At 45.0% G+C, this 23,955-nt stretch overlaps 5 protein-coding genes across 5 annotated transcripts; all 5 read right to left on the bottom strand.

Moving 5' to 3' along the window:
• Positions 1 to 1,608: 1,608 nt before the first annotated feature.
• Positions 1,609 to 2,340, bottom strand: BDB00DRAFT_800272 (uncharacterized protein). The gene is made up of 2 exons (XM_053121763.1): positions 1,979 to 2,340; positions 1,609 to 1,870 (listed from the first exon to the last, which is right to left on the bottom strand). The coding sequence occupies exons 1-2, from the start codon at positions 2,294 to 2,296 to the stop codon at positions 1,697 to 1,699; spliced, it is 492 nt and encodes a 163-aa protein (XP_052984693.1). The 5' UTR covers positions 2,297 to 2,340; the 3' UTR covers positions 1,609 to 1,696.
• A 3,241-nt stretch (positions 2,341 to 5,581) lies between these two features.
• On the bottom strand, positions 5,582 to 6,676 carry BDB00DRAFT_755045 (nucleotide-diphospho-sugar transferase; the record flags this gene model as incomplete). The annotated part of the gene is made up of 3 exons (XM_053118805.1): positions 5,582 to 5,816; positions 5,917 to 6,005; positions 6,089 to 6,676. 3 exons carry the CDS (start codon positions 6,674 to 6,676, stop codon positions 5,582 to 5,584), a joined length of 912 nt encoding a protein of 303 aa, XP_052984692.1.
• A 393-nt stretch (positions 6,677 to 7,069) lies between these two features.
• On the bottom strand, positions 7,070 to 10,383 carry BDB00DRAFT_754914 (uncharacterized protein; the record flags this gene model as incomplete). Its single annotated transcript, XM_053118792.1, has 6 exons — positions 7,070 to 7,291; positions 7,432 to 8,367; positions 8,438 to 8,562; positions 8,630 to 8,888; positions 8,954 to 9,259; positions 9,340 to 10,383. The coding sequence occupies 6 exons, from the start codon at positions 10,381 to 10,383 to the stop codon at positions 7,070 to 7,072; spliced, it is 2,892 nt and encodes a 963-aa protein (XP_052984691.1).
• Positions 10,384 to 10,454: 71 nt separating this feature from the next.
• On the bottom strand, positions 10,455 to 15,502 carry BDB00DRAFT_448176 (uncharacterized protein). The gene is made up of 7 exons (XM_053117425.1): positions 15,469 to 15,502; positions 14,925 to 15,378; positions 14,438 to 14,859; positions 11,693 to 14,361; positions 11,030 to 11,631; positions 10,837 to 10,956; positions 10,455 to 10,744 (listed from the first exon to the last, which is right to left on the bottom strand). The coding sequence occupies exons 2-7, from the start codon at positions 15,281 to 15,283 to the stop codon at positions 10,522 to 10,524; spliced, it is 4,395 nt and encodes a 1,464-aa protein (XP_052984690.1). The 5' UTR covers positions 15,284 to 15,378; positions 15,469 to 15,502; the 3' UTR covers positions 10,455 to 10,521.
• Positions 15,503 to 15,902: 400 nt separating this feature from the next.
• Positions 15,903 to 21,180, bottom strand: BDB00DRAFT_448070 (uncharacterized protein). The gene is made up of 9 exons (XM_053117424.1): positions 21,059 to 21,180; positions 20,618 to 20,878; positions 20,386 to 20,505; positions 20,170 to 20,281; positions 19,839 to 20,090; positions 19,815 to 19,817; positions 19,413 to 19,718; positions 16,037 to 19,330; positions 15,903 to 15,943 (listed from the first exon to the last, which is right to left on the bottom strand). The coding sequence occupies exons 2-8, from the start codon at positions 20,830 to 20,832 to the stop codon at positions 16,193 to 16,195; spliced, it is 4,146 nt and encodes a 1,381-aa protein (XP_052984689.1). The 5' UTR covers positions 20,833 to 20,878; positions 21,059 to 21,180; the 3' UTR covers positions 15,903 to 15,943; positions 16,037 to 16,192.
• Between the last annotated feature and the right edge of the window lie 2,775 nt (positions 21,181 to 23,955).

Raw genomic sequence — 23,955 nt, 5'->3', positions numbered from 1 at the left:
GAGCATAGCAATGTGGTTGCTAACAATGTCTTCAAGTAATGACTATAGAAAATGTAAATCATGCTCCAATTTCTCACACGCAAATGCTCCTTATTATTAAAAAGCACTGTATAAAGGTTCACACGCACTGAGTGTCCAATTTGATGGGGTCGTTCATAGCCTCCGCTGTGTAAGTGCAACTTCTTTCATGATCTAAAGGTATAGTATAATATACTTATAAATTCATTTCAAAAACACGAGCAAGCATTTCCTCACTTAGAAACATGTGATGGCCGCCAGATGAAGGTGGCCGATACCATCTTTTGTCGAAAAACAGTAGCATTGCAACTTGTGTACGATCTGAAATCCAAAAAGCGAGCTAACGTAATCAGTACTGGGCACTCTTTATTACCACGCGAATAAGCATACCAACAGCACCATCCATGCAGAGGGAGACAATCCTGCCAGCGACTTAAAAGCCATCAAAACCGCACGTCGCGTTAGCATCGTTACGTGCAAGTAGTACCTCACTCGGGAACATGCGATGGCCAGACCAAAGTAACCTACACCATCCTTTCTCAAAACAATGGGTTTCCTGTGTGATTGAAGAATCAATAAGCTGAGCTGTGTAGCCTACAGTACCTCGTCAAGCACAGCACATAAGAATATGGGTCACAGACATGGCAAGGCCTTTCTAAGGTTAAATCGATAAATTTTAGCCATCCATTTTTGGGTGACTAGATATCATACTTGAGAAATATAGTGTACCCTTGTTTCATTTAAGATGGTTTACATGATAGCTAATTTATACCTGGGCTGATTACTAACTTGGCACTATGCACACCAACTCCTTTGTTTTCGCATGGGCAGACGAGAACAAAATTTAAAGTTTTAGGTCAATTCGGCTTTGGACTATAATGAAGCAAAGTGGACCTCTTCTCTCGCTAGGTTTTCATGGTATTGTATGTAACCGCGCATCAGCCTCTAATTTGACAGAGCCTAGAAAAAGAAGGTGCTGGCTGGGTGTATACCGCAGCGTTGCATCGCTGGTAGAATGCTTGAAACGCGTGTGTACAGCTATACATATAATGCAATTGCAACGCGCTTTACTAACTAAATATAAATACGACTGTGTCCCTTCATCAATGCAATGTGAACAAGATGCTTCAGAGCTAGCTTATGCAACCCTTGGACCGAGGTACAATTATTCCGATGGATGGGTTAAAAAAAGGCCGCTGCACCATCTCGATTGTATCATCTTAAACAAGAGATAGAGTCGGGGCAGTATATAAAAGTAAAGAAGCTTTTCCCGCGGTCGTCTATTTATAAAGCTATCGCGAATCTTCTTTGCTGTTCCCAGGTCAACCGTTCCAGAAGAAGCGACCAATGAGGAAAGTCTAAACTGGTGTGGTGTTGTCGGAATAACACTCGGATGTGGCAAAAATATTTATTCAGGGCAGAAGCTGCGCCCCCAGCCTTCGTCCAAGCCAACATGAACTGCGGCGCATGGGCTTATACATAGTATCTCAATGTGACTTTATATACACACAAAGTGCTGGACTGGAAAGTGGCTATGCTCATAGCATGAAAATCCACGCTCATTCTTGGACCACGTAAAAGTCATAATGTATGTACAAAAGATGCTTGTTTTTTATTGCATAGTATTACTGTGACAGAAAAAGGTATTAGATAACGGGATATGTACATATGGGTAGGTTTATAAATGATGAGAGGAAACAGTGGTCTTAGAAGTAGATATAGTCTCGGATAATAGGATGGGGCGTAGTTTCTTTATCGAAACGGATCTGGCGCGTAGCTGCACATTGCTATGCTTTCTTTGATCGAGCGAGCCACGGAAAACTTGAGATGGGGCACCAAGGCAATCGGCAGACTAAATGTATAATTAAGGCAGCTTGTGAGTTTAATGATAACATGGATTCTTTTTCAACGCTATCTGGTCCAGCATAGCTCGGAACAATATGTGCATACTGCTACTTACGCGATAGAAGGATATTTTCACCATAGGATCATTGACATCAAACGAGCCGATATGTTTTGATTGTAAATTCCAGCATGGTGTACTGGCTCCATTGCTCGTCCCTACGTGTTGAACTGTGCCTTTGTGATTAGGACGCGAGTAGATATCCATGCGGAATTGGCGAGGTCGTCGTCTCATGCTGGTGCTGATAGCGGCAGCAGAGGTCGTACTTGGATTGCTGTTGCTTCTCGAATCATCATCAAAGGAGAAGGCCAATGTTGTTGCCGAGCTTATCAGCAGTACTACTAGCAACAAAGCAGCAAACGTTCGCAAGACCATTGGAGAAAGTCAACTATTAAGAACGAGAAGAAGAAGAAAAAGGTGCCAAAAACGGGTGATGTGCACAACAGATGGGTTGTATTTATACTTTTCCACTCATGTGAGGTAGATATTTTTGGCTTCGAATTCCATTTTAAGGTGATGCAAAACTTCCATGACGTTCGTGTCACAGAGGTCCGATAAAAGGGAAAGATAATTTTTACGAGTTATACAAGGTTTTTCCTTGTTTTAGGCGGCTTATTTTTTTCAACCTGGCGGCAAAAATTTTTGGTGTGGCGCCAAGCATTTTATGATTTGGCATCTCCATATTATTAGTATGGCGTTCATTGTTTTTTATTTGGCGGCTGACAACCCAGTGAAAAAAAAATTATCATTTTATATAATAATAAAGGAACAAATAATTGTTTTAAAAGTATGACGGTATGAAAACAATAAATAACAGCAGTAGAAACTATAACATCGGTTCTTCAAGAATACAACGTGGAAAATAAGACTTTGCATGTCGTATCCATCCTTGGCAGTCTCTAGCAGTAACCAAGTATACTGACTGGATAATTCGAGGTGTTAAAGGGTTACTTGTAGTTAGGATCTCTCACTTGACACGGGCCTTTAGTTTTGACCAAAATTCCTCTATCGGGTTCAGCACTGGTGAGTATGGAGGTAGATATAGTATACGGAATCCACGATTTTCAATGGTATCCTTGACAATAGTACTATGATGAATGCTGGCATTATCCATTATAAAGATTCGTCCACGCATATCGTTTTCTTCTAGAACATTCATAACAGTCTCTAAATTGACAAAAATGATGCGCTCGTGGTCCCAACTTTGCTGACTAAACTTCTTCGCCATCTTGCAATTTCCTCTTCTTTGATGTAGTAACTGCTTGAGGCTTTCTTAGCGAAACATTTACAACCCCTTCTTCCGCAATGGCACCTAATATTGAAATGTTCGCAACTCGGTTGTTGGAACCACTTCTTTGGCAGGTTGGCCCCTTTTTTGACCGACCAAATGTTCTTCGTAAGTGTAAATTAAATCCTGCTTCGTCAATAAAGACACATTTCCCGTATTCGATGTTCTCCTTCTCCACATTAAGTGCCCAATTCATTCTTTTCTTGATGGTTTCTGGCGAGTTCCGGTAAGCCGTGACTTTTTCGAGCTTTCTCATAGTGAGACCGCAGCATTTCACCAGATGTTTTTGAAGACCACTTTAAGTGATCGCCACTGTAAAGCGTTCCCATAGCTGATCTTGAGCTTGCTGAGTGTCCCCGAAGGATTCATGTCATATAGACCTTGTAAGAACAAGGAGTGTTCATTTGTTAATACAGGATGTGGTCGTCCAGGTTTTTTAAGTTGATTTGGCAAATAGGCTTCTCCATCTCGGAATCGTGCAAAATATCGCTGAGCAGTCCTTTCTGGAATTCGAAGTATGCGAGAAGCTTCAGCAGCATTCAAAGTTACATTTTGTATGAGGTCAATGAGTTCAACGATCTGCAAGTCTGTATATCGTCTGTTACAAATGAAGAGGATGTGAAAAGCATGAAAAAGCAAGTGAATAAACTCACCCGTTGGGCATTTTCTCTCTCTCTCTCCAGACACACACAACATTTATTGAAGATGTCATTTAATCTTTACACTGCAGTATTTTTTTTATCTAACAGCATATTTATCATCTTCTTTGCACTATCCATCTATTATGACCATCATCATCCATCATTTATACCATCGCTTCACTGCTTATTAGTAATACTCTTATGATTAAAACAAAGTGATCTTAGTTTCATGTAATAAGATCATATATGATCATCACTTTCTTACTCATAACAAATGTATCTTGATTTCGTACTGTGACACATTAAAAACTTGGAATTATTTCACAAGTGATTGGTTTATAAACTATATAGTAGAAGAAACTTAAAATCCAACGCTGTAACATGCGAGAGCGAAAAAGGAAAAGCGTATAAGGAGAAAAGAAAGAAAAGTCCAGAAGTATTTTAATAGTGATACGGGTTAATTCAATTTGGTATTCACAAAGTACATTGAGTTGATATTTATTTAAAGAAACGTATTGAAATGAAGTTGGTACAGATCATTCGTAATAATAAGAAAGTTTGTTTTATATCTACAGTTAGTCGTATCGACTAGGTAGGGAGGGAAATACAATAGAATAAGTTTGGTGGGGAGGGCAATGTGGAATATAGCATCATTGATACATGGAAAGTACTGTGATGTTCTAACAAGTAACTACGAGCCGACTGTGCACAATCCAAGCAGATGCTGGTTGTGTATCCTCCCTTTGCACTAGCGCGAAAAGCAAAGTCGTACTGATCGTACTGCAAAAAAATGTAGATACGCACATACAGGTTTTTTTGTTTTCTTTTATGTATGAGAAAGATGATCATGCTGTAATCGTTGCCGATAACGACGGCGAAGACTATGCTTCAATTGGGAATTTGGAGACAACAGCTTGCCTACTGAGAACTTTTTCGAGCGGGTGAATTTTTTTACTCCTCCACAGAAAGAAAGAAGCTGATGGTAACACAGCTGTTTGAATATACCAACGTAACAACCTTCGCCACGTTACATATACTGTTGTCACTGCCCGCGTTATCTTTGGTGTGATCAATGGCGGGACAAATACAAGTTAGATCGATTACTGCCAAGAATAAATGTCCCGGTGACGACCGCTGCAGTTAAACAGCATGTTTGCCTTACTGCTGTCGCAGAGGGATGTGCATTCTTCTGTTCCTCACTATTATCATCATCGTCATTTACTATATTACTTCTGCTGCAACAAATTAGATATTTAGTGTTTCTACGATTGATTTGTTAAGTTTGAGCAGCACTAATATTATAAATCCTTGCAGGTCAAATAGATGCCGTAAATCAATGCCAGACTACTTTCGCTTTCCTCTTCTTAATACAATCGTTCAGCCAACTACAGCAGCAGCAAGAAGGGCAAGTGATGGACAAAATGGACAATGCTTTGAAAGCTTAAAGAACAATATAAGCTTGAAAGAACATAGAAGCAAATCGCTTCATTTAATCATCCAAACTCTCCTTTTCCTCTTCAAACCATAAACCCCTTATGCATATACATGTGTCCGATATATATAGAAGATGCGACGGTCCTGATCATGATTGCATCGAGCTTTCCATGTCCTATTAAGTTGGGCAATAGATACACATACGCCTTTGTAGTTTGCAATCGCAGCAATTTGCAACACCCCCCATTTCAAACATTCTGGCCTAAACCTTAACTTCACTGAATGCAAAAGGATCTATTATGCTGTAATACTATAAACTTCATTACCACTACTGAGGAATTGTCTGAGACAGCTGTATCCATCATAGTCGAAGTTTTGTGACGGACGACAGCTGCATTGCTTGTATATGGCCTTATTGGATGGACAATGCGTAAAGTAATTGGCGACACGGTAGCCAATGTTCTCCCAGAATTGGATATCGCTTTTCTCCAGGAAAAGTACTATGCCCAATGTCTGGATGACGGGATCACCCCTAAACATAAAATCAAAAGATGTATATTAGAACAAACTGTCTTAGCATATCAGCCTCTCCCCCCTCCATATCTCTAACCCGAAACACTGCTGCTCTTTACCATCGTTCATAAAAGATGCCATTAGACTCGTCAATGAAATCAAAATAACGTTGATAAAGCTCGCCACGGAAAAATTGCATATCTGCAATCTAGTATTCGGTATTTAAAGCTTAAGTGAGTACCATTTTCAATTTCATCGCCAAGACGTAATCCAGATCTTTAATATCTATACCTGGAAATTGTTCCAAAGATGGCATTTGTTGTACCCCTGGGTATCCGTATCAATCACAAAATCCCATAAGCTTTTTGGATTATCCGTCGACTGCACAATATCTGGATTTTCTGCGGCGAATTTCATGACATTGGCAAACAAAGACGGGATCGTTTCTTCGTACTCGTACAAGGTAATCGAAAATGACACCTTTTTGCCTGCATCCTTCATAAAGTCGAACGGATCAAAGCTGATGGGGCAAACGTATTCTGTGCCGACTTCAAAGCGCCATATGTAATCCAGGTCGTTTAATGCAGGGTGGCGAAACAAGAGACCGGCCATGAACCGTGATGAAAAGCGATAGTCTTCGCTGTCACCAAAAATAGTTTCATTCATGCGTATCCGGGCTTCCAGCGCTCGTTCCCGGTCTGTTGAATTGGCATACCCGTAGAATTCCGGGCCTAGTTTATCGTAAAAGGCAACGTCGGCATTGGGTGTCATGATGCTAGCAAGATGTTTAAATTCGTCGCTTAATTCCTCGTCGGAAAAGATGATGTATGGATAGCTGCGTTTCTCGTTAACAGCATATTGAATTTGGCGCATGGTCATGCGTAAATTGGCAAGTGATCCCGAGTCGCCTTTGGTCAGCGTTACATAGGCCGCACTGAATTTGTCATGAGGTTGTTGAAGAGGTGTTGGGTTTTCGTATGTCGGCCATGCATCGACGGTAAGGGGGGATGTGTGACCCGACATTCGACTGAGTGGAATGTATGACCAGACTATATAACTACATAGTAAAAGGAATGATAAAAGAGCAACTAAGCGAAGGATTGTGCGTCGTTTTAAGGATTGTATGGAGGCCATGTCGGGGCCGTATATGTGTATGAGGTGGTGTTTCTATTATATGATAATTGGCGAAATAAGGGATCGTCGCCGCTTCGATGTATCAATTTTTTCAAAGTATATTTTTACTGTAAAAGGAGAAATTGGGGTCCTTTATTGTTACATGCCATTGGCTGTACTTGAAAACGCTTTACTGCTTTGGAACATGATTGTTTCTGCCTGAAGCCGCATGACATCTCGTAGCTCAAGAAATAGCTGATCATTCAGCGTAGCTAATGGCACTTGCACCGGTGGGGTAACAAACATGCGCTGGATATGTTGGACCTGATTTCGAAATTCATTCAGGGTCATAAGCTCTTGTGCTGCCTGGCCGTTGCTGTGCTGTGAGATCTAGAAAATCATCATATCGTTGACAAGGTTTAATTAAACTTTGAGCATGTCCCACAACACTTTACTACAAATTATTGTTGTACCTGACCAAGCAACATGTCCAAGACCGAGTTCCATTCATAAGAATTCACCATGATAACAGGGCTGCGGCATGCAAATAGGAATTGCAACAGCGACAGGAGCAAATTCCAGACTGACAATCCGATATTTCCGGCAACAGACAGTGTTTCCGGGTCGATCCGACTTAGCAGCCGTCGTAAGGCAGGCCATAGAGACATCCAAAATGTTGGGCGGTTATCCTCCCAGCGTAGAATCAGCAGCACCCATGCCTTGACAATCAAGAAGCTCAAAACGAGCGATTCGCCTGCGGGACTATAGGAAAAGTTTAAATCAGGGGTATCAAAGTCTATAGGGATCGAGTTGAACGTCTGCACGAGGAGCTCTATAATCGTATCCTCAAACTCGACCAGTAGCAGCGATGTACTAGGTTCGCGCAGTATTGCCAAAAGGAACCAACTGAGAAACCGTAGGCAGTGACGTGTCTCGTCCAGCTTTTGCATTCCAAATATACGGTACAAGTTACTGTTGTCTTCAACGCACAAGTTGACCAGCAGCTCAGCGACAGTGTTGTACGTCTTGAAATCCTTTTTCGTAAATTGCTGTGATGCTGGCGGCAGTTTGAGAAAAAAGCCGAGGGGTTCTAGTAAGGATGGCAAACTTGCATCAAAGTATCGCACCCGGCGATAGCCTCCGCTGGCTGTTGCAGTAGGATGCTCGCCTGGAAGTGCTTGCTCGACCTGAGCAAACCATCCCTCGTGATCTGGCTTGCTGTCCCAAAGGATGAGCTCTAGTAGAACAAGCATTGTGTCCTTGTGTAACTTTGTTCGAGAGTTCAGGCCGTTCTTGACTTCTTCGGTAATGATTTGTACAAATACATTGTCGGGTGAGGCACCGGGAATGCTAATAAGTACAGTGTATGATGCCAGCAGCTCGACGACGTTCTCGACATTGATTGTGCAGTGTTGCAGACCATGTCGGAACAAATTTTGGATTTGCGGTAATAGGATCTATATGTTTTCATCTTTCGTTAACGACTAATATTGGCTTGCCTCCATCTCTACTGTTATTTCAACTTACTGCGTAGTGATAGGGATGTTCTTTTAAGAGTATGGCTGACATTGTAAACAACGGGTTTATATCCCATTCGGGCCTCCGCCAGCCGGCTGTGTGCTTGGTGAGCGTATTTAAAAATATGGCATAATCTGAAATAAAGAGAACGTTAGCATTAGCTCGTGTACATTATAACTAAACACAAAACAAGAGGGTTACCATTCAAGATAGATTCAGAATATGGATGCGAATGCACGGTTTCTACATAGCGACACATGTTGTGGAGAACAGTCGAAAATGCCTTGCGCTCCATCTGCTGCTTCATCAGTTTGTCCAGCACATCGCGCACAGGTTGATCGCGTAGATATACGATTTCGTGCATATCTTCATCAGGAACGACATCTTCTGGATCGATCACGGTCCGTAACACAAAGAACAAGTCCACATCTCGGTTATTGGAGTCCGATACCGTTTGATTCTATTTCAAAAGATAAAGGTCAATACAGCGTGGAGAGCGATGGGCATCGTTGTGCTTGTCTTTACCTTGAACATGAGTACAAACAAACCGGCGACAGCAAATCGAAGAAAAGCGCTTTTTAAGAACTCCTTTGCTTTCAGGAAAACCGGCTCACTCATTTTGTTTCCAAGCTTGGTCATGAGTTTACCCAACGCCATGATCTGTTTTGACAGGACCATGGCTGTCAGGTGATCTGATCGTCGCAGCAGACACTTAAGAATCTCTAGAATCAAGAGCTTATTTTCTTCACTGATTTCCTTGGTAAGCAGCTCGATAATCTGCTTCATGCAATTAACAATGCTGTGCTCGAACTCGCGTTCAAGGATATTGTGCTATACAGTATACAATGAGTATGTTTACCAACGTATTGCTTCTTAGGTTCCCTCTCTCTTTTTCGAATTGCATTTCTTACCTTGTACATGACAATCAAAATTGTTTCAAGCCATATTTTAAGCATCATGTGGTTGAGTGAAGTGACATCCACGCCCGAGTTGAACAGTTTGAGCACTACGTCGATAAAATGCACACCTGGGCTACTGTTTTCTGCAAGCTCGACCCGATTCTGTTCCAATACATCGGGAGCCATAGATGCAACAGTTTCAGCAGGAAGTGGTGCAAAACTATCCATTATCTTTTTGAGTCCTCGTGATGCGGCAATCAAGAAGGAGTTCTGAAGCGGATTGGCAGGATCATACGTCATGCTGCCAAAGGTCACAACCCATTCGCCCGAGGTGACATAGCGTCGACAATTGTTGAAGCCCATACAGTCGACAAGAATGTATTTTAACCGGGAAATTTGGACGGTATCAACCGGCAAATTGCTGCCCAACATTTGCAGTGCAAGTGTCAGCATCAGTACGCGCGCGTTCTCGATTTCAATGGTTAACATATCCTCGTTTTCTTGCTCGATCTCGCTCTCTGTGTTGGAGTTACGGTTGCCATCATTGTCGTCATGATGGCGCGCGTTGGATGATGATGTGCGCATATAGCGTTCTAGGATATCGAAAGATTGGGTATCGGCCTTGTCGTTTTGTTTGGCTTCCAGTGCCTCCAGCAAAGACTCCCACTGGATCACCTGCCAATCGGGGAAGAGGGCATTCAACTGAATCATCAGCTTGATAACTGAGGTCCTTTGTCGGTCAGTGGCGGTTAGGAAATAAGCTTCCCAGCATCGAAACGCCGAACGCAGATGTAGTGTGCCAAACGTACGGATTAACGCAAAGGCCTTAGCTCGGACATATTCCTCCTTGTCCCATAGACTTCCAACAAAATAGCTAAAGACAGGCCCGAGGTACGATAGCATGGGCAGCCATTTTGTTTGAAAAGCAGCATCCATCTTTGTAAATAAACCATAGAGGTTATCCAGACCTTGGTATCGGATTTCCCAGTTTGAATCTTCAAATATTTTGTATACACAAGCGTGGAAATGACGCACATCAGTGCTCATCAGTTTCATGAGCAAGCTCAAGCTGATGTCACTCAAGCTGTCGTACGACGGTGGCAGAGTTTCCCAAATACTATAGTCATGAAGTTCTGTGAATTCCACTGCCTTGTGTGTACAGTTCAGGGAGAGTCGGAAAAGAGACACGGGGACTTACGCTGAAGTCAAGGCAGGAGTCGCCTGACTGATAAGGTCTGATTTGTTGCTGATGCCGAATCCCCAATGGATAAGTGCGTAGAACATCTTGAGCACATCCGCACGGATATTCAGTTGATCGAATCGGAGATACAGCAGCATGCAGCGGATAACCGGCGTGTTTTCGTCAACTTGCATCGGTAATGTGTTGTCGACATGGGTGGATGCGCGTTTGTTGTGTCTGTAGAATTAACAAAAAATAGTAAGGCAGGGTTAGATGCATGGTTTATGATCTCATACCCAGCACAACTGGGCACCGGAAAAGAAACTTGCGTTAATTGTGCCACGTGGTCTCCAAAATAGGGTACAATGTCAAGTTCTGCAATGTTTCCGAGCGGGCAATTGTATGCAAAGCATGTTAATGCAGCGCTGTACTTTATAAACTTCTGTGCACTGCTCGCATGAACGTTAGTTTTTTTTATGCATGAAAGCAACCAGCCATTTGTCTCCTTATTTTTATGAATACCTGGCAAGGCGCTCCATGGATAAGTCTTGGTCATTCTCTTTGGCGTGCAACGAATCCAATGCAATTTCGTTCAGGTACCCGACAGCATCGATGATGACGGCACGCGACGTGCTCACATTCAGGATGTTGACACTCTGGAACCAGAGCAGTTCCACAAACTTGGCAGTAGTGGTGATTGATGCACGCGCAAGCACCAAGTGGCGGGCAATTTTCGCAACAGAGGCCGGGGGAATACCGGTGCCTGCATGCATGACCAGCGCCAGCCATCGCATACCACGCTCGACACTTCCTGTATCGCCTGCTGCAAAAAGCGCCGTGATCACATCAAAAGCATGGCTTGGGTCGCCCGCTGCCGCTGTTGCTGCAGACTTGCCAGCGGCTGCTGGCGATTTGGAAACAGTCACCTTAGAGGAGCACAATTTCGCCAAATTGCGTATATCCGCAGGTTCCTTTTTGCGAAGCAGTCCTTGTTGTTCACTTTCGTCGTAAGACTTGTCAAGCCAGCGTTGCAAGACCTCGTCAAGAGCAGAGAATGCTAATCCAGAGGCCTTGAGCTTTAAAATATACCCGACAAACTCTTCAAAGCGCTGTGTTGTTGCTTTCTATATCCAATTTGAACATGGGTTATTAGTCAAAGTTTAGTAGTGTGCTTAGGGGATGTACCTGTTCATCTTGGCTGTCGATCCATGGGACACATTCTTCGCGTTTGCCTTCAACGATACGTTCGATCGTATCAAACAGCATTGATGCGTAGCCCTTGGGGTCCATTTCATGCATCATGGCCATCCAGCGAACCAAGTAACGATCGCGCAGTGCTCCACGAGTTGTCACATACACATTTCCTGCACCGCTGCTCATTCCCATGGCAAAGGTAATGCTTTGTCTGTTGTTCTTGTCGGCACCCTTCATGCGTGACACTAACGCAGCTTGAGCAGCCTGCGTCCACCGACTATTCTTGACACCTGGCAACGGGTGGAGCTTATGACCAGCGCCATGGTCTCCCGTGTACTCGGCATGTAAAGCAGATAGTTTCTCGTCCTCTTGGAATACCCATGACAGAATGGCCAGGATCAACCGTTCGCAGGTATACCGTGAAATGAATGGATCTGGCCAGCACCGACGGACCAGCAGAAGCATACCACATTCATTGATGGTAATGTCGATATCGTCAAGACAAGCTTCAATAGCATCCACCAGCGTCTCCACTGTTGGCATACAGTCGATCACATAAGGCACGGGGAAGATACATGGGACGGGCTTATCCCCTGCGAGCGTGAACAACATGTGCGTGCCGTCTTGCCGTTCGAAAAGACCCAAGTTTCGCATATGTTGCAGCAATATCTCGGCTGCCCGCCGACTTTTGATCCGTACGTTGTCCATAAGCCATTCCAGCATCGCGTCTCGATCAATCACCTCCTGGGGTGTAGCGTCCCAAGCGTCGTCGCCGTGCGGATGATCGTCCCATTGCTCCACTTGCAAATAATCGCTTGTCAAGGAGGTGTGTTTTTCGCCTAGCTTAGTCGATGCAATACCGGACTTCATCATGGCACAGATATGTGCCAAATATTCTTCCTTGCTCAGCACGCACTCTTCCACGATATGTTGCCGGTTACTGTAGAAGCTGCCCAGAAATCGTGACGTCGGACAGCTACCTGTCTTAATGTACTTCATGCACAGTCTCAGTGCGTTACGAAGCGCTGGCGATGCATTCGATACGCGTGTCATGTCCACATCCTCACAGTTCTGAGGAACGAGCAACGGATCATCCGATTCTTGACTGATCAACAGACAACCAGAAGCGATACCGCACTGCAAAATGTTGTCCTGAATCAGGAGTATATTGAGCATCACACCCACCTCTTCAAAGCTTTTGGTAACCATGTCGCTTTCGGAAGACGGGAACAGATCGCCATAAAATCCACGGAGTCCATCGCATAGTGCTGTTTCTGAGATTTTCGTATGGCTTTCGAGCAACGGCTGATACGGATGACATCCTTGGATCGTTGAAGCAGCGTGCTTGAACCCACCCTCTTGTTCTGCTTTAGCCAAACAATCGGGATGCACGAACCGATTGCACGTCGAACAACGATAACCTTGGTAAGAGATACCCCATAACGGCAAGCAGCACGATGCACACAACATCAGGGTGTACAGGTTGACAAGGATGAACTGGTGACCCAGAAGGTGGATAATTGTCGGAGAACTGCTGCTTGCAGCGACACTGGTATCACAGCAAAAACGTGGTTGTGGCGGGATGCGACAGAATTGCGGGCTGACTACCTTTTGGATGCCCCCTTCTTTTACATAAAGCATAATGTCTTGCTCGCTGTTGGAGAGACAGCCATAGTGCAGACTGCATTTGCATTGATAGCACCGTAAACCATAACCCTTGATAATTTTGTAGCACTCTTTGCAGTAAGCGCCGTTCATATCGTCGTGGACGACCGTACTGAACGCCTGGATTCCAGTCGAAAGACGTTGTGATGCTTGCAGCGTCAATTCTTCTGCCTGATTTCTGCTGTTTTCAGCAAACATGTGTGGAAACCAGATATGCGACTCTCGACTGTTCGTAGAGTTATCGTCTCCGTCCAGCGATTCGTCGCTGCGTGGTGCAGGCGAAGAAGCACCGACGACAGGGTTGAGAAGCCCACTTCGGTATTTTCGATTGATACCGTTATATACCGTGTTATTGTTGTTGTTACTGTTATTATTGCCCATCATGCTTTCGAGAAACGTCGGGTCGTTCTGATGTTGCTGGTCTTGTTCGAATGTCTGTTGTTCCATAGCCTTTGCAAGAGTTTCAATCTCGGTTTTAGAGCCAAATTCAGGCAAGTCTTCGGCGACAACCACGTGGCCAGTGCTTATATTGTAGTAGTGGAATAAAATTTGACAGGCCCTGAATCTGACATCAGGCGCGCCGTGCGAAATAACACGTAACAAGTCGAGATAAAAGTCAGGCTTCTGATTGATCATCAAGCACAGTGCCTTGTGGAAATTGTGAATGGAGTGGGACTGATGTGGAAGCGTGAATGTAAGCGGTTCGGATAAGTGTGCTGCTTCAAGGTACGGATCAAGATATTCGATCATGAAGAATACGAGTGGCGTAAATAGCGCATGTACGGGATCGCGTGCAGTGTGCTGTATATGATGGTGTTGTTGTGGACTGCTTGGTGAAGATGTGGGTGAAAGTTGTGTGTCGATGGTTAGATGAGATGATCGTTGGATTTTGGTATTGTCTTCATCAAAGTCGGGACTTTGGATGTTGATAGTAGGTGCTGCCGTGGCTGTTCCCGTCCCTGCCGCTGCCGCTGCCGCTACCGTGGTATGTTGTGCTACAATTTAAGGATTAATCATGCTTAAACACGATTGGACGGGCGTTTTTTTTTTCACTGCGTTGTTGTAATTTACCTTGTTTATGCCGATTTTCCGTATATGATGTTGTTTTCTGTTCGGCTTTGCACTGAGACAATCGAGGAAGGAGTGCATCCAGAAAGAAGCCCAGAAGCTTGCCAAGCAACGGTCCCTCCGGGAACGAATCAAATGCAGGCAGCATTGTCGTGCCGATTATAGAGAGCAGCATCGTATCGTCGCATAAGGTCACTAAGATCGTAGCTACATCAACCAAGACGGATTGCATGCTGTATGGCGGTCGTGAAGGTCGTGGATTTGCTGTGCTGTATCGGCAATCGTTCAATACTAGATCATCGAGCATAGCAACGATATTTTCAAACGATGATACTTTATGCTCTGTTTCGAATGCTAGTGTCTGTGGTGAAGTGGCCATGATGGGCGAGTTGCCTTGCGATGGTCCTGGTGATACACGCGGATCTCTACATGTGCACACACTGGTTACTTTTTCTCTGTTGTGTCCAAAATTGAACGTGTGTGTAGTTACCGCTGTATCAATATTTCAGGACCGAGGCCACTCTTTTCGCATAAAGTCAGGGCCGTTCGTAGTTGCATCAGTAGATCTACAACTTCTTCATTATCAAAAGTTGTATTAGGTTCTACTGATGTACAGGATTCAACCAGCTGGACCAAGGCAGACGGTGGACGACGTCGTTTGCTGATCTTTGTCAGAATGTGGCGAATCATGTTGCGATACTCATCCAGTTTGGGCGACGGGCCAATGTTAGTGCGGGTGCTGGTGGCATTGCCATAGAGTGACGACGTTGGCTCGCTTTCTGCTGCATATTCGGCTGGCGATGGAGGAGAAGGAGCAACGCTAATGACCGTGGCGTTGGTATTCGCCATTGGACAAAGGCAAGCAAGCAGGAAAAGAGATAAAGAGAGAAAGAGAGCTGTCAAGTATTCCGCCCTCAATCCTTCCCAGCTTTATAATGCTGGTGCTATGTATTCAGCAAAAACAAGGTTGTGGTTCAGTAGAAAGAACATGCACATTCGGAGCATTTTATTATTGGTCTATGTATGGGATTTACATGCTATGTGTCTAACGGATTACTTGGTGATATGTGGGGATGCCACTGTACGCACAAGTGAAAGAAGTGTAACCACAGGAAAAAGTGAGATTGCTAGAATCGTCTTTATGATATATGTATATAATATATTTCGTGTTCAAACAAATTACAATAGGTTTCTCCTTTTAAGCCATTGACTTTGCATTGTCGATGAGTCTCTTTACGCCGACAAGCCATGAACCGCATTCTTCGTAACGCGTCGTCACCAGATCGACCTGAATACGTTGAGCTGTATCATAGTCACGCTTTTGCAAAGCTATAGTAATGATATATATTAGTCTATCTGTCTATACCACACATGAATTCATCGATTCTTACCTTGTACAAGTGCAAGCATGGGCTGCACGACACCTTCGGATATCTCACTGTTGTTCATTTCTTCAAAAAGGGTGTTCAATCTACGTTCAGTGTCGTCAAGCATTCTCTTTTGAGCAGGCTAACAGAACAAAGTTTCACATGAAGTGAAAGCAGAAAATTAGAGGAGGATGCAGACACACTGATAATGCTCTAGATATGTCAGGCAACTTACAGGAGATCTCTGTCTTGCTTGCTGCAACTCGGCTGAAAGGATCTGGTGAATGGGACGCTGTTCGGCGGGGATGTGGCTTCTGTCATCCTTGGCTATACATTGAGAGAGAATTTTTATTTTTATATTTAACCACGCGGCAAAACGCCAATATCGTCATTAACCCGGTTTTTCCATCTTAAACTTACGATGTCGCTTCTTTTCGGGAGCTGGTGGTGCAGCAGGTTTGGCGGGAGCAGCAGGAGGTGCTCGAGGAGATGGCTGCTGTTGCTGCTGCTGTTGCTGCAAAGGTGGCGTACCCGTTGAACGGAACATCTGCTGTTGTGGGGGGTGTTGCTGTGGTTGAGCAGGAGCGTAGGGGCCCGGTTGTTGAGGCGGTGCCTGGATGGGTTGAGGTGCATAAGGTGATGGCTGCTGCTGCTGCTGCTGCTGCTGAGGCGGGGGAGCCATTGGATGCTGGTGTTGCTGTTGTGGAGGTGGAGGACCTGCCATTGATGCCATAGGTGGTGGAGGTGTGGCAGGGCCTCTCATTTGGGGACCGGGCGCATAGAATCCTTGCTGTTGCTGTTGCTGTTGCTGCGGAGGTGGTGGTGGCGGCTGTTGTGGTTGTTGTCTGGCAAGCGGGGTAGGAGCAACGGCGTTCATGGGTGGAGGGGGTGGAGGCACAGCGGTTGCAGTAGGTGGTGGAGGTGGTGGAGCACCCATGCCTCTGTTTAGAGGCTGCTGTTGCATGTATGGTTGCTGTTGCTGGCTAGGCGCGGGAGCATATGTGCTAGGTCCAGGCTGGTTAGGGAAGGGAGAAGTCACTCGTTTAGGACCAACTTGAGCAGCAGCGGGGCTTCGTGTCACGTGTGCGTTAGATACAACCGGTGGATCGTTCCATGCCCCCGAGGCGGATCGATGCGAAACAGATGGACTTGCGCCAGCAGATCCTGTGGGCCTATTCTTGGGTGGTGGCGGGGGTGGCGCTCCCGTTTGTGGCGGTGGTACAGGAGCCCCTGCTTGTGCAGCTGGATAGCCATAGCCATAATTAGTGTTTGCAGGCGCGCCCATTGGGTTGGTGATGGGCGCGTAAGGGTTCTGTTGTTGTTGTTGTGCAGGTGCTGGAGCTGCAGGCTGATCGTACGGGTTGTAAGCGTTGTAGGTCGCCTGTTGTTGTTGTTGTTGTTGTTGATGCTGCAGTGGCTGCTGCACAGGCTGCTGTTGCAATGGAGCAGCTGTTGTGTTGGCTGAAGGATCATATGGCTTGTAAGCGTCATAGGCAGCAGTTTGCTGCTGCTGCTGCTGAAGTGCTTCGGTTTGCATAGGTTGCTGGAACAAATGCTGACCCTCGAAACCGTTAGCACCAGCATCAGGGATTGCTCTTTCCTTTTCAGACAAGAGTGGCGTAGGCTCGAATGGGAATGCAGGGACGCGGTGCTGACCGAAGCTGCCTTCGCCAACGCAGGCACGGTAGACGCGGTCGCGGATGACGGACAAGCGATCAGACATGAGATCGCGATAGCCGCTGGGAGTGAGGTTGAGGTATCGCAGGGCAATGTCGAGTTTGCCCTGGGTAGCCATCAGTTCAGCATACTCACAGTACTTGCTGTACAATTGACCCAAGGGATATACACCGGGTTGTGTTTCGCCAGCCGAGCTCTGATCAGCAGCAAGCATCTCGTCCTCATAGTCGATAGCCTTGCGGAAGACAGTAACCTTCTCGATCAAGTTCTGCAAGCTAGAACCGCTGGCGTTGACAGCACCCTCTTCCTTGATTTCCTTCTGCTTCTCCTCCTCCTGTTCAATAATCCAGATACCAGCCACCTTTTCAAGATTACCGGCAGCCAAGTAGCAAAGTGTTGCGTGCCGGCGGAATTGCTGGCCCTTTTCCACGTCGCCGTTCTTGACAGCAGCCGACCATGCTTCTTCGAGACGACCACCAAGACTTTCACAAAGAGGACCGAATTCCTCGGTGCGTGCAAACGTGCAAAGGATGACGACGACGGAAGTCCACTCGTCCAGCGAAGTGCTGTCCACAATGGCCGACAGGTTTTCGTTCACAATGTTTTCCACGAGGCGCAAGTAGGATGTCTTTGCAGCTTGGCGCTCAAAGTATGCCTTTTGTGTACGGGCCAACAGGTCGCTGCTACCGTATATGGCCAGCAACAAAGCATCCGAGAGACGATCGGAAGCAAGGCAAAGCTCAACAGCAGTGTTAAAGTCGCCCAAGACGAGCGATCGAGTAATCAAGCGGTCGGTATCCGAGCTGTCCTTGGGGTAGAGCTCCAGCGGTACCTGAAGGGCTGCAACGATAGCCGGGGTGGCAGCAGCAGCGGCAGCACCAAGAGCGGTGGTGTCGGCAGAAGCAGTAGCATCAGTAGCTGTTATGCCGCTGGCTGCAGTATCGACGGCAGTGGCCTGTCCAGACGATTGCTGCCCGAAAAAGTCCTCGGCGGGAGACGCCTTATCGGATGAGCGGAAAAGTCCCGAAAGCGTGTCTGTGGGTGCCTTTTCACCCACAGGCTTTTCCGTGGTTTGCTCATGACCTTCAGTAGCAGGCTGTACCTCTTGCGTCTGTTCGGATTCCTTTTCGTCAACAGCTGCAGCAGCAGTAGCAGAGACATCCTGTTCTTGAGTCTCCTTCTTCTCTTCCTCTGGCTCTGGTTTGGGTGTCTCGATGGTCTCCTGTTGTTGTTGTTGTTGTTGTTGTTGTTGTTGTGAGGCAGATGTATCGTTGGCATCAGCAGCCGCATCCTTCTTGGTCTCTGCAGTGATTGCTTCGACAGCCGCAATAATTTCTTCGTTTTGGAAACCCAGTTGGCGGATCAGTTGTTGTCGAGCGTCATCTGCAAATAAGGCCCGAAGCACCTTCCAGCTCTGCGATTCGTCGGCAATTGCAGCTTGTGAGTGACGATCTTCCGAGAGTTTCTCCAATTGGTTTTGGTTAACCGCAGTTTCGAGCTCGTCGGAGCGCTTGACAATCTCGGGCTCTGTGACCACCGTTGCAATGGTAACGTTGCGCGGGATGTTTTGTACTGCTGGAGCAGATCCAGGCGGAAGACTGGCAGCGACCTTGGCAGCCGCTTGTCCAGCCTTGTCGTTGAATGCTACCAGCTTGCCACTGAAGCTGAAAGAGGCGCCGACGGGTCGACGGAGCCATTTGGGTGGGTGCTTGAGTGCAAACGATTGTGTTTGCGGCGTAGCTGCCAGCATCGCGGCGGAGAAAGGGTCGTCTGCATTAGTGGCACCCTGCTGCTCAGATGTCGGAGCAGCTGATTCATCACGACCGGCGCCCTGGATCGAATAAACATTGATCTAGAGGGTAGTGGTTTGAAATGTCAGTATCTTTGTGTGTATATGTCATGGTAATAGTAACCACCGGTAGTGATTATTGTACCTTTCCATCAAACGATGCAGTTGCCAGCAAATCCGGGTTGCGAGGACACCAATCCACTTCGAATGTCCAATTGGTAGATTGTGTCATTTCACCCAACAAGTCACCTGTACGAGGATTCCAGCAAAGAGTTCTGCAGTCTTTACCACACGACATGAGAAGATCTGAGTCCTGGCGACACCAAGCTACGCTCATAACGCCCGTTCTATGGCCGGCTAATGTTTTCTCGGGCGAGTGAGCGTGTCTGAGATCCCAAAGTGTGATAACGGGACTATTGTCGTCTTCAGATGCTGTCACGATTTGTGTTGCCTATCCGATAAAGGTTTGTATCGGTCAGTCCCACACCTCATTTTTCCCTCACACTCACACTCACACTCACATACGAAACCCAAGTATCCAGCTGACCACCTAACGACAAACACTTACCACATCAGGATGCCAGGCAATTGATGAAATGCCACGTCGGCCACCGCTCATAGCACCAGCGCCAGGTCCAGCCAGTGTCATAATTTCCTTGCGGTTTCGAAGATCCCAGACAACCGTATAGCCAGACGTAGAAGAGGTCGACAAAATATGTGGAACTTGACAGTTCCAAGCAGCACTTGTGATATCATCTAACTTGCTTGATCGAGAGCCAGGAGCGTGTGGCTTGGTTGGGTTAGTGAGATCCCAGATGTATACCTAGCAGCGTGTAAAGATGTGTTAGAGTAAAAAGGGGTTTCAAGGTACATATATTCTAGGCAGTATTGCTAAAAGATACCTCGCTGTTATTGCCAGCAGAAACCAATAGATTGGATTGAGCCGAGTTAAAATCGAGACCACGGATAGGGCCGGTGTGTGTCGAATTCCGTAATACTAATGCAGCATCTGCCCTGTATACGATAAACACCAGAGCAGTTACGGCTTCAGTATACATACACCATCTCTGTATACGCTACTTTTGATCTCTAGCAGCCTTTATTTCTTTGTTACGTACCCTTCATCTTCGAGTATAGCCGTTGGGTTCCAGAGCTCAAGCTCACCACTATCCATACCACCAGCAATAATACCATATGGCTTGTCTGTTGTTACATGACCCCATCTGAGCGTGTTGAATCTGTTTTCAAGAAAACAAAAAAGGAATTGTTCTCAATTTGCGCTACTTGCTCATGTATGTTTCTCCTTCAAACAACCCTAATTCAAGTGTCCTTTTTATTTGCTGTTCTTACCTGGCATTGGTGCTAATTTTTCCTGCAGGCGATAGTCCTTGGCTGGTATTGCTTGGATTTACAAAGTCTAGCTTGAAGAGCTCGAGCTCAGACGCGTTCGAGAAGGAATCATCTAAAGCACCTGAAACAGTGCCTGCTGCAATCAGCGGTAATTGCTGTCCAGGACTCCAAGCAAATGTTGCTGTCCGATGGATTTCGTTGAGCTTCTTGGCCATACTACTCTTTTTGGTCTTGTTTTTCTTTTGATACAACAAGAAAAAGCTGGTTTTACAAAAGATGAAGGAGGAAGCAAGGGAAACAAGATGAAACGACAGTAACGCGACAAAGTTCCAGCCATTGGAGAACAAAAACATCAATGAGTTATACAAAAAAAGAACCAGGAAATGAACAAGGCAAAATGACATTTTGGCTCATTAAAAGTTAACAGACTATTGTATTTACCTTTCAAAAGAAGCTTTAGAAGTAAAAACTTATGTACAAAAGTGGAGAGAGTATGAGTTGAACCTTTTTTGGCTGCGATACGTGGAGGTTTAGTTGTGCAGTGAAGCGGAGCTCGAATTGGAACGCGTATAGGGTGGAAGTGATGTGGCACACAGGTAGTTCGGTTTCGTTATTCATCAAGAAAAATTACGTTAGAGAAGTTTTCAATCACAGAGTAAAACTTTTTCATGTTCCCACAGCGACGCGTCGCAACTGTACCTTTGTTGTTTTGTCAATTGCTCACCTACAACAATGGCCTCTGCATCTGATAGCCTTGGATACCTTGTCCGTGTCTTTCCCACCTACCCTACCGAAGTAGTTTCAGAGATTTTTGACAACCAGCAACAACTTGACGAGTGGGTTAAAGAAAACCCCAAGCAGCCTGCCAACTTCATCACCAACAACAAGTACATCTCCGTACCCAAGGCTTCAGATGCACGCCGAAACAATACCGGCCGTCCTCGGACAGTTGAACGTAGTATCACTTTTTTTGTGATCACTCAAGAGAAACATCGGCTCCAGCTATCCCTGCTCTGCCCATAGACTCAACTGAACCTGCTCCCATCAAAAAACGTCGACTTGCAAAACCATCTATTAAAGTAAATTGTCGTGCTCGATACCGTATTCAATACTTATTCTCAGGCAAAATCAAACTTGTATATCACTGGCAACATCAACACCATGACCCTACCGAGATAACCAATGCTACTCGCTCACAACTCCCCGCTGAAACACGTAAATGGATCGAAGAACTTGTCAATAACAAGTTGGAGTGGGATCAAATTCAGGAACATCTGCGTTTGACTGATAAACAACTTCAAGATGTAAGTATCATCTATACATGTAAAGCAAAACTATGATGATAACTTGTAGAGATGCTAACCTGTGGTATCAGCTCGAGGAAGGCGAAGGACCGTTCCCGGAAGCCTTACGTGTGAAGCAGCATCATGTCATGAATATCATCGCCAACCAACAGTCAAGATTAGCAAGAAAAGATTTAATCGATAAAGAAAGTGTAGTCAAGTGGCTTCTCTTTTTAAAAGATCAAGGTTATCAAACGTTGGAATATATCACGGATTCTACTTTTGTTGTTGCATGGATATCATCACGACAAGCTTTGGTAAGAAAAGATATATACTTAAATATAATGCAATGTTCGTATATTAAGATGCATATGTGCTTTATAGCTGCTCAAGAAATCAAATGAGATCTGTATTGATGCCACACACAAGACTTGCAAATCTATCATCAGTGGTCGGGCTGATGCGTATCTGTTTTCTATCGTTGCCAAGCATACAGTTACTGGACAAGGTTACCCTCTTGCGTTTATGATCACAGATAAAGAAGATAGTGAAAATTTGCAAGTATGGTTTCGATGGCTCCGAGACAGAATTGAATACACACCAACAAGGATCATGATCGATTGCAGTCCAGTTGAAATTAACAGCATCAGAGCAGTTTATGGTCATCAAGTTCAAGTTCTTCTGTGTCATTGGCACATCAAAAGAGCATGGGAAAAGCACATCACGTCCAAGGTACCATTTAGTTAGCCACATTATCGTATATTCAATATAACCTTCTTTTTTCTATATGTTGGGTTATAGATCAAAACTACTCTGTCAACAGCGGATACGAAGAAAAGAAGAGATGAAGCTCGTTCTGCCCTTGGTTCTTTGATGAATTGCAAAACCGTCGTTGAATTTGTGCAGGCTTGGTTAACAATTGGCGGGATACATATGAGCATTTTATGGCTGTGTGTTGGACTATTGGGCATCCTAAGCATCATCTTTGGAGCAAGGCTTGGAGAGAGGTACGTTTTAGGCTCGTTTTAGCTTTATTTTGCGCTTCAACATAATGCACGGTTGTATATTCTTTAGAATGCGTCCTTCCATACAAATAATCTGATCGAAAGCTGGCATTCCAAACTTAAACGCAAATATCTTCCATACAGTCGCAATCATCGTGCTGATCGTGTAATCTATATGTTGACGCAGTTTTTGAAAATGATTACCGTGCTCAAGTCCTACGTATTTTGGCTGGTGTCGAAGAAACAACAGCGACTAGAGAAGCTTAACAAACGAAAGAGAAGCCTGCAAAAAATCACCAGATGAAGCTGACCGGATGATAACTATCCATGATGATCATGTATGTACCACTTCTGTATGTGTCCGTTTACTTTTACAATTGCTGATCGTACTGTGGCAATAGGTTACCTATCAATCTTTTGCTAGTTCTGCATTGTATACTTTAAAGCTTGAAGAAACTGATAGCAATGGCGTTATTGGTTCTTGTAGTTGTGAAGATTTTAAAAGCGTAACCAACCATGCAAGCATATATATCTTAGCGCATATAACACCACCATTCTAGTAATCATAAACCAAAGTTTCCCTCGCCAATCAACAACAGCATCATCGTCATTACCAGCATCATCTTTAGTCAACAACATTAACAGCATCTATGCAACTAGCACCATCCTCACAGCACCAGCAGCGGCAACATAGAAACGATCTGCTCGCTGAATATGAACGCTCGACAAATCAACTTGATAATCTATTTGCAAGAAACAAATCAAACATATCTACAACACAACTAGAGAATTGATTGTTCTACAGAAAAGGCTATACACAGTCGTAGAAAAAATCATCAATCCAAATGCATGTCCCTCTCGTCAACAATGAAGAATAAAATAAATATTTAGCAGAGATACTTATTACATATATTTTGTTTTCTAATACTCTTGGTTGGACTTGGTATATATTTGTTCGGATAAAGCTGTTGGACTTGCAATATGGGACATGGGATTTGTGAACTGATCAATGATAGCGCCGCTATCTAAATTATCAACAAAGGCAAAGCCA

The sequence above is a fragment of the Zychaea mexicana genome (assembly GCF_025766255.1).
Source record: "Zychaea mexicana strain RSA 1403 chromosome Unknown BDB00scaffold_5, whole genome shotgun sequence".
Lineage (NCBI taxonomy): Eukaryota > Fungi > Mucoromycota > Mucoromycetes > Mucorales > Lichtheimiaceae > Zychaea > Zychaea mexicana.
The sequence above is the reverse complement of the archived record's forward strand: the minus strand, read 5'-3'. Positions and strand labels throughout refer to the sequence as shown.

Excerpts from the sequence above, each read along its gene's own strand:
- BDB00DRAFT_448176 (XM_053117425.1), bottom strand. The coding sequence starts at position 15,283 with ATGGCGAATACCAACGCCACGGTCATTAGCGTTGCTCCTTCTCCTCCA. Across the intron at positions 14,860-14,924 it reads CCTGAAATATTGATACAGCG|AGATCCGCGTGTATCACCAG; the intron begins GTAACTACACAC and ends GTGCACATGTAG. Across the intron at positions 14,362-14,437 it reads GGAAAATCGGCATAAACAAG|CACAACATACCACGGTAGCG; the intron begins GTAAATTACAAC and ends CTTAAATTGTAG.
- BDB00DRAFT_448070 (XM_053117424.1), bottom strand. The coding sequence starts at position 20,832 with ATGGCCAAGAAGCTCAACGAAATCCATCGGACAGCAACATTTGCTTGG. Across the intron at positions 20,506-20,617 it reads AAAATTAGCACCAATGCCAG|ATTCAACACGCTCAGATGGG; the intron begins GTAAGAACAGCA and ends TCTTGAAAACAG. Across the intron at positions 19,331-19,412 it reads CTGCATCGTTTGATGGAAAG|ATCAATGTTTATTCGATCCA; the intron begins GTACAATAATCA and ends ACTACCCTCTAG.
- BDB00DRAFT_800272 (XM_053121763.1), bottom strand. The coding sequence starts at position 2,296 with ATGGTCTTGCGAACGTTTGCTGCTTTGTTGCTAGTAGTACTGCTGATA. Across the intron at positions 1,871-1,978 it reads TGAAAATATCCTTCTATCGC|TCTGCCGATTGCCTTGGTGC; the intron begins GTAAGTAGCAGT and ends TTATACATTTAG.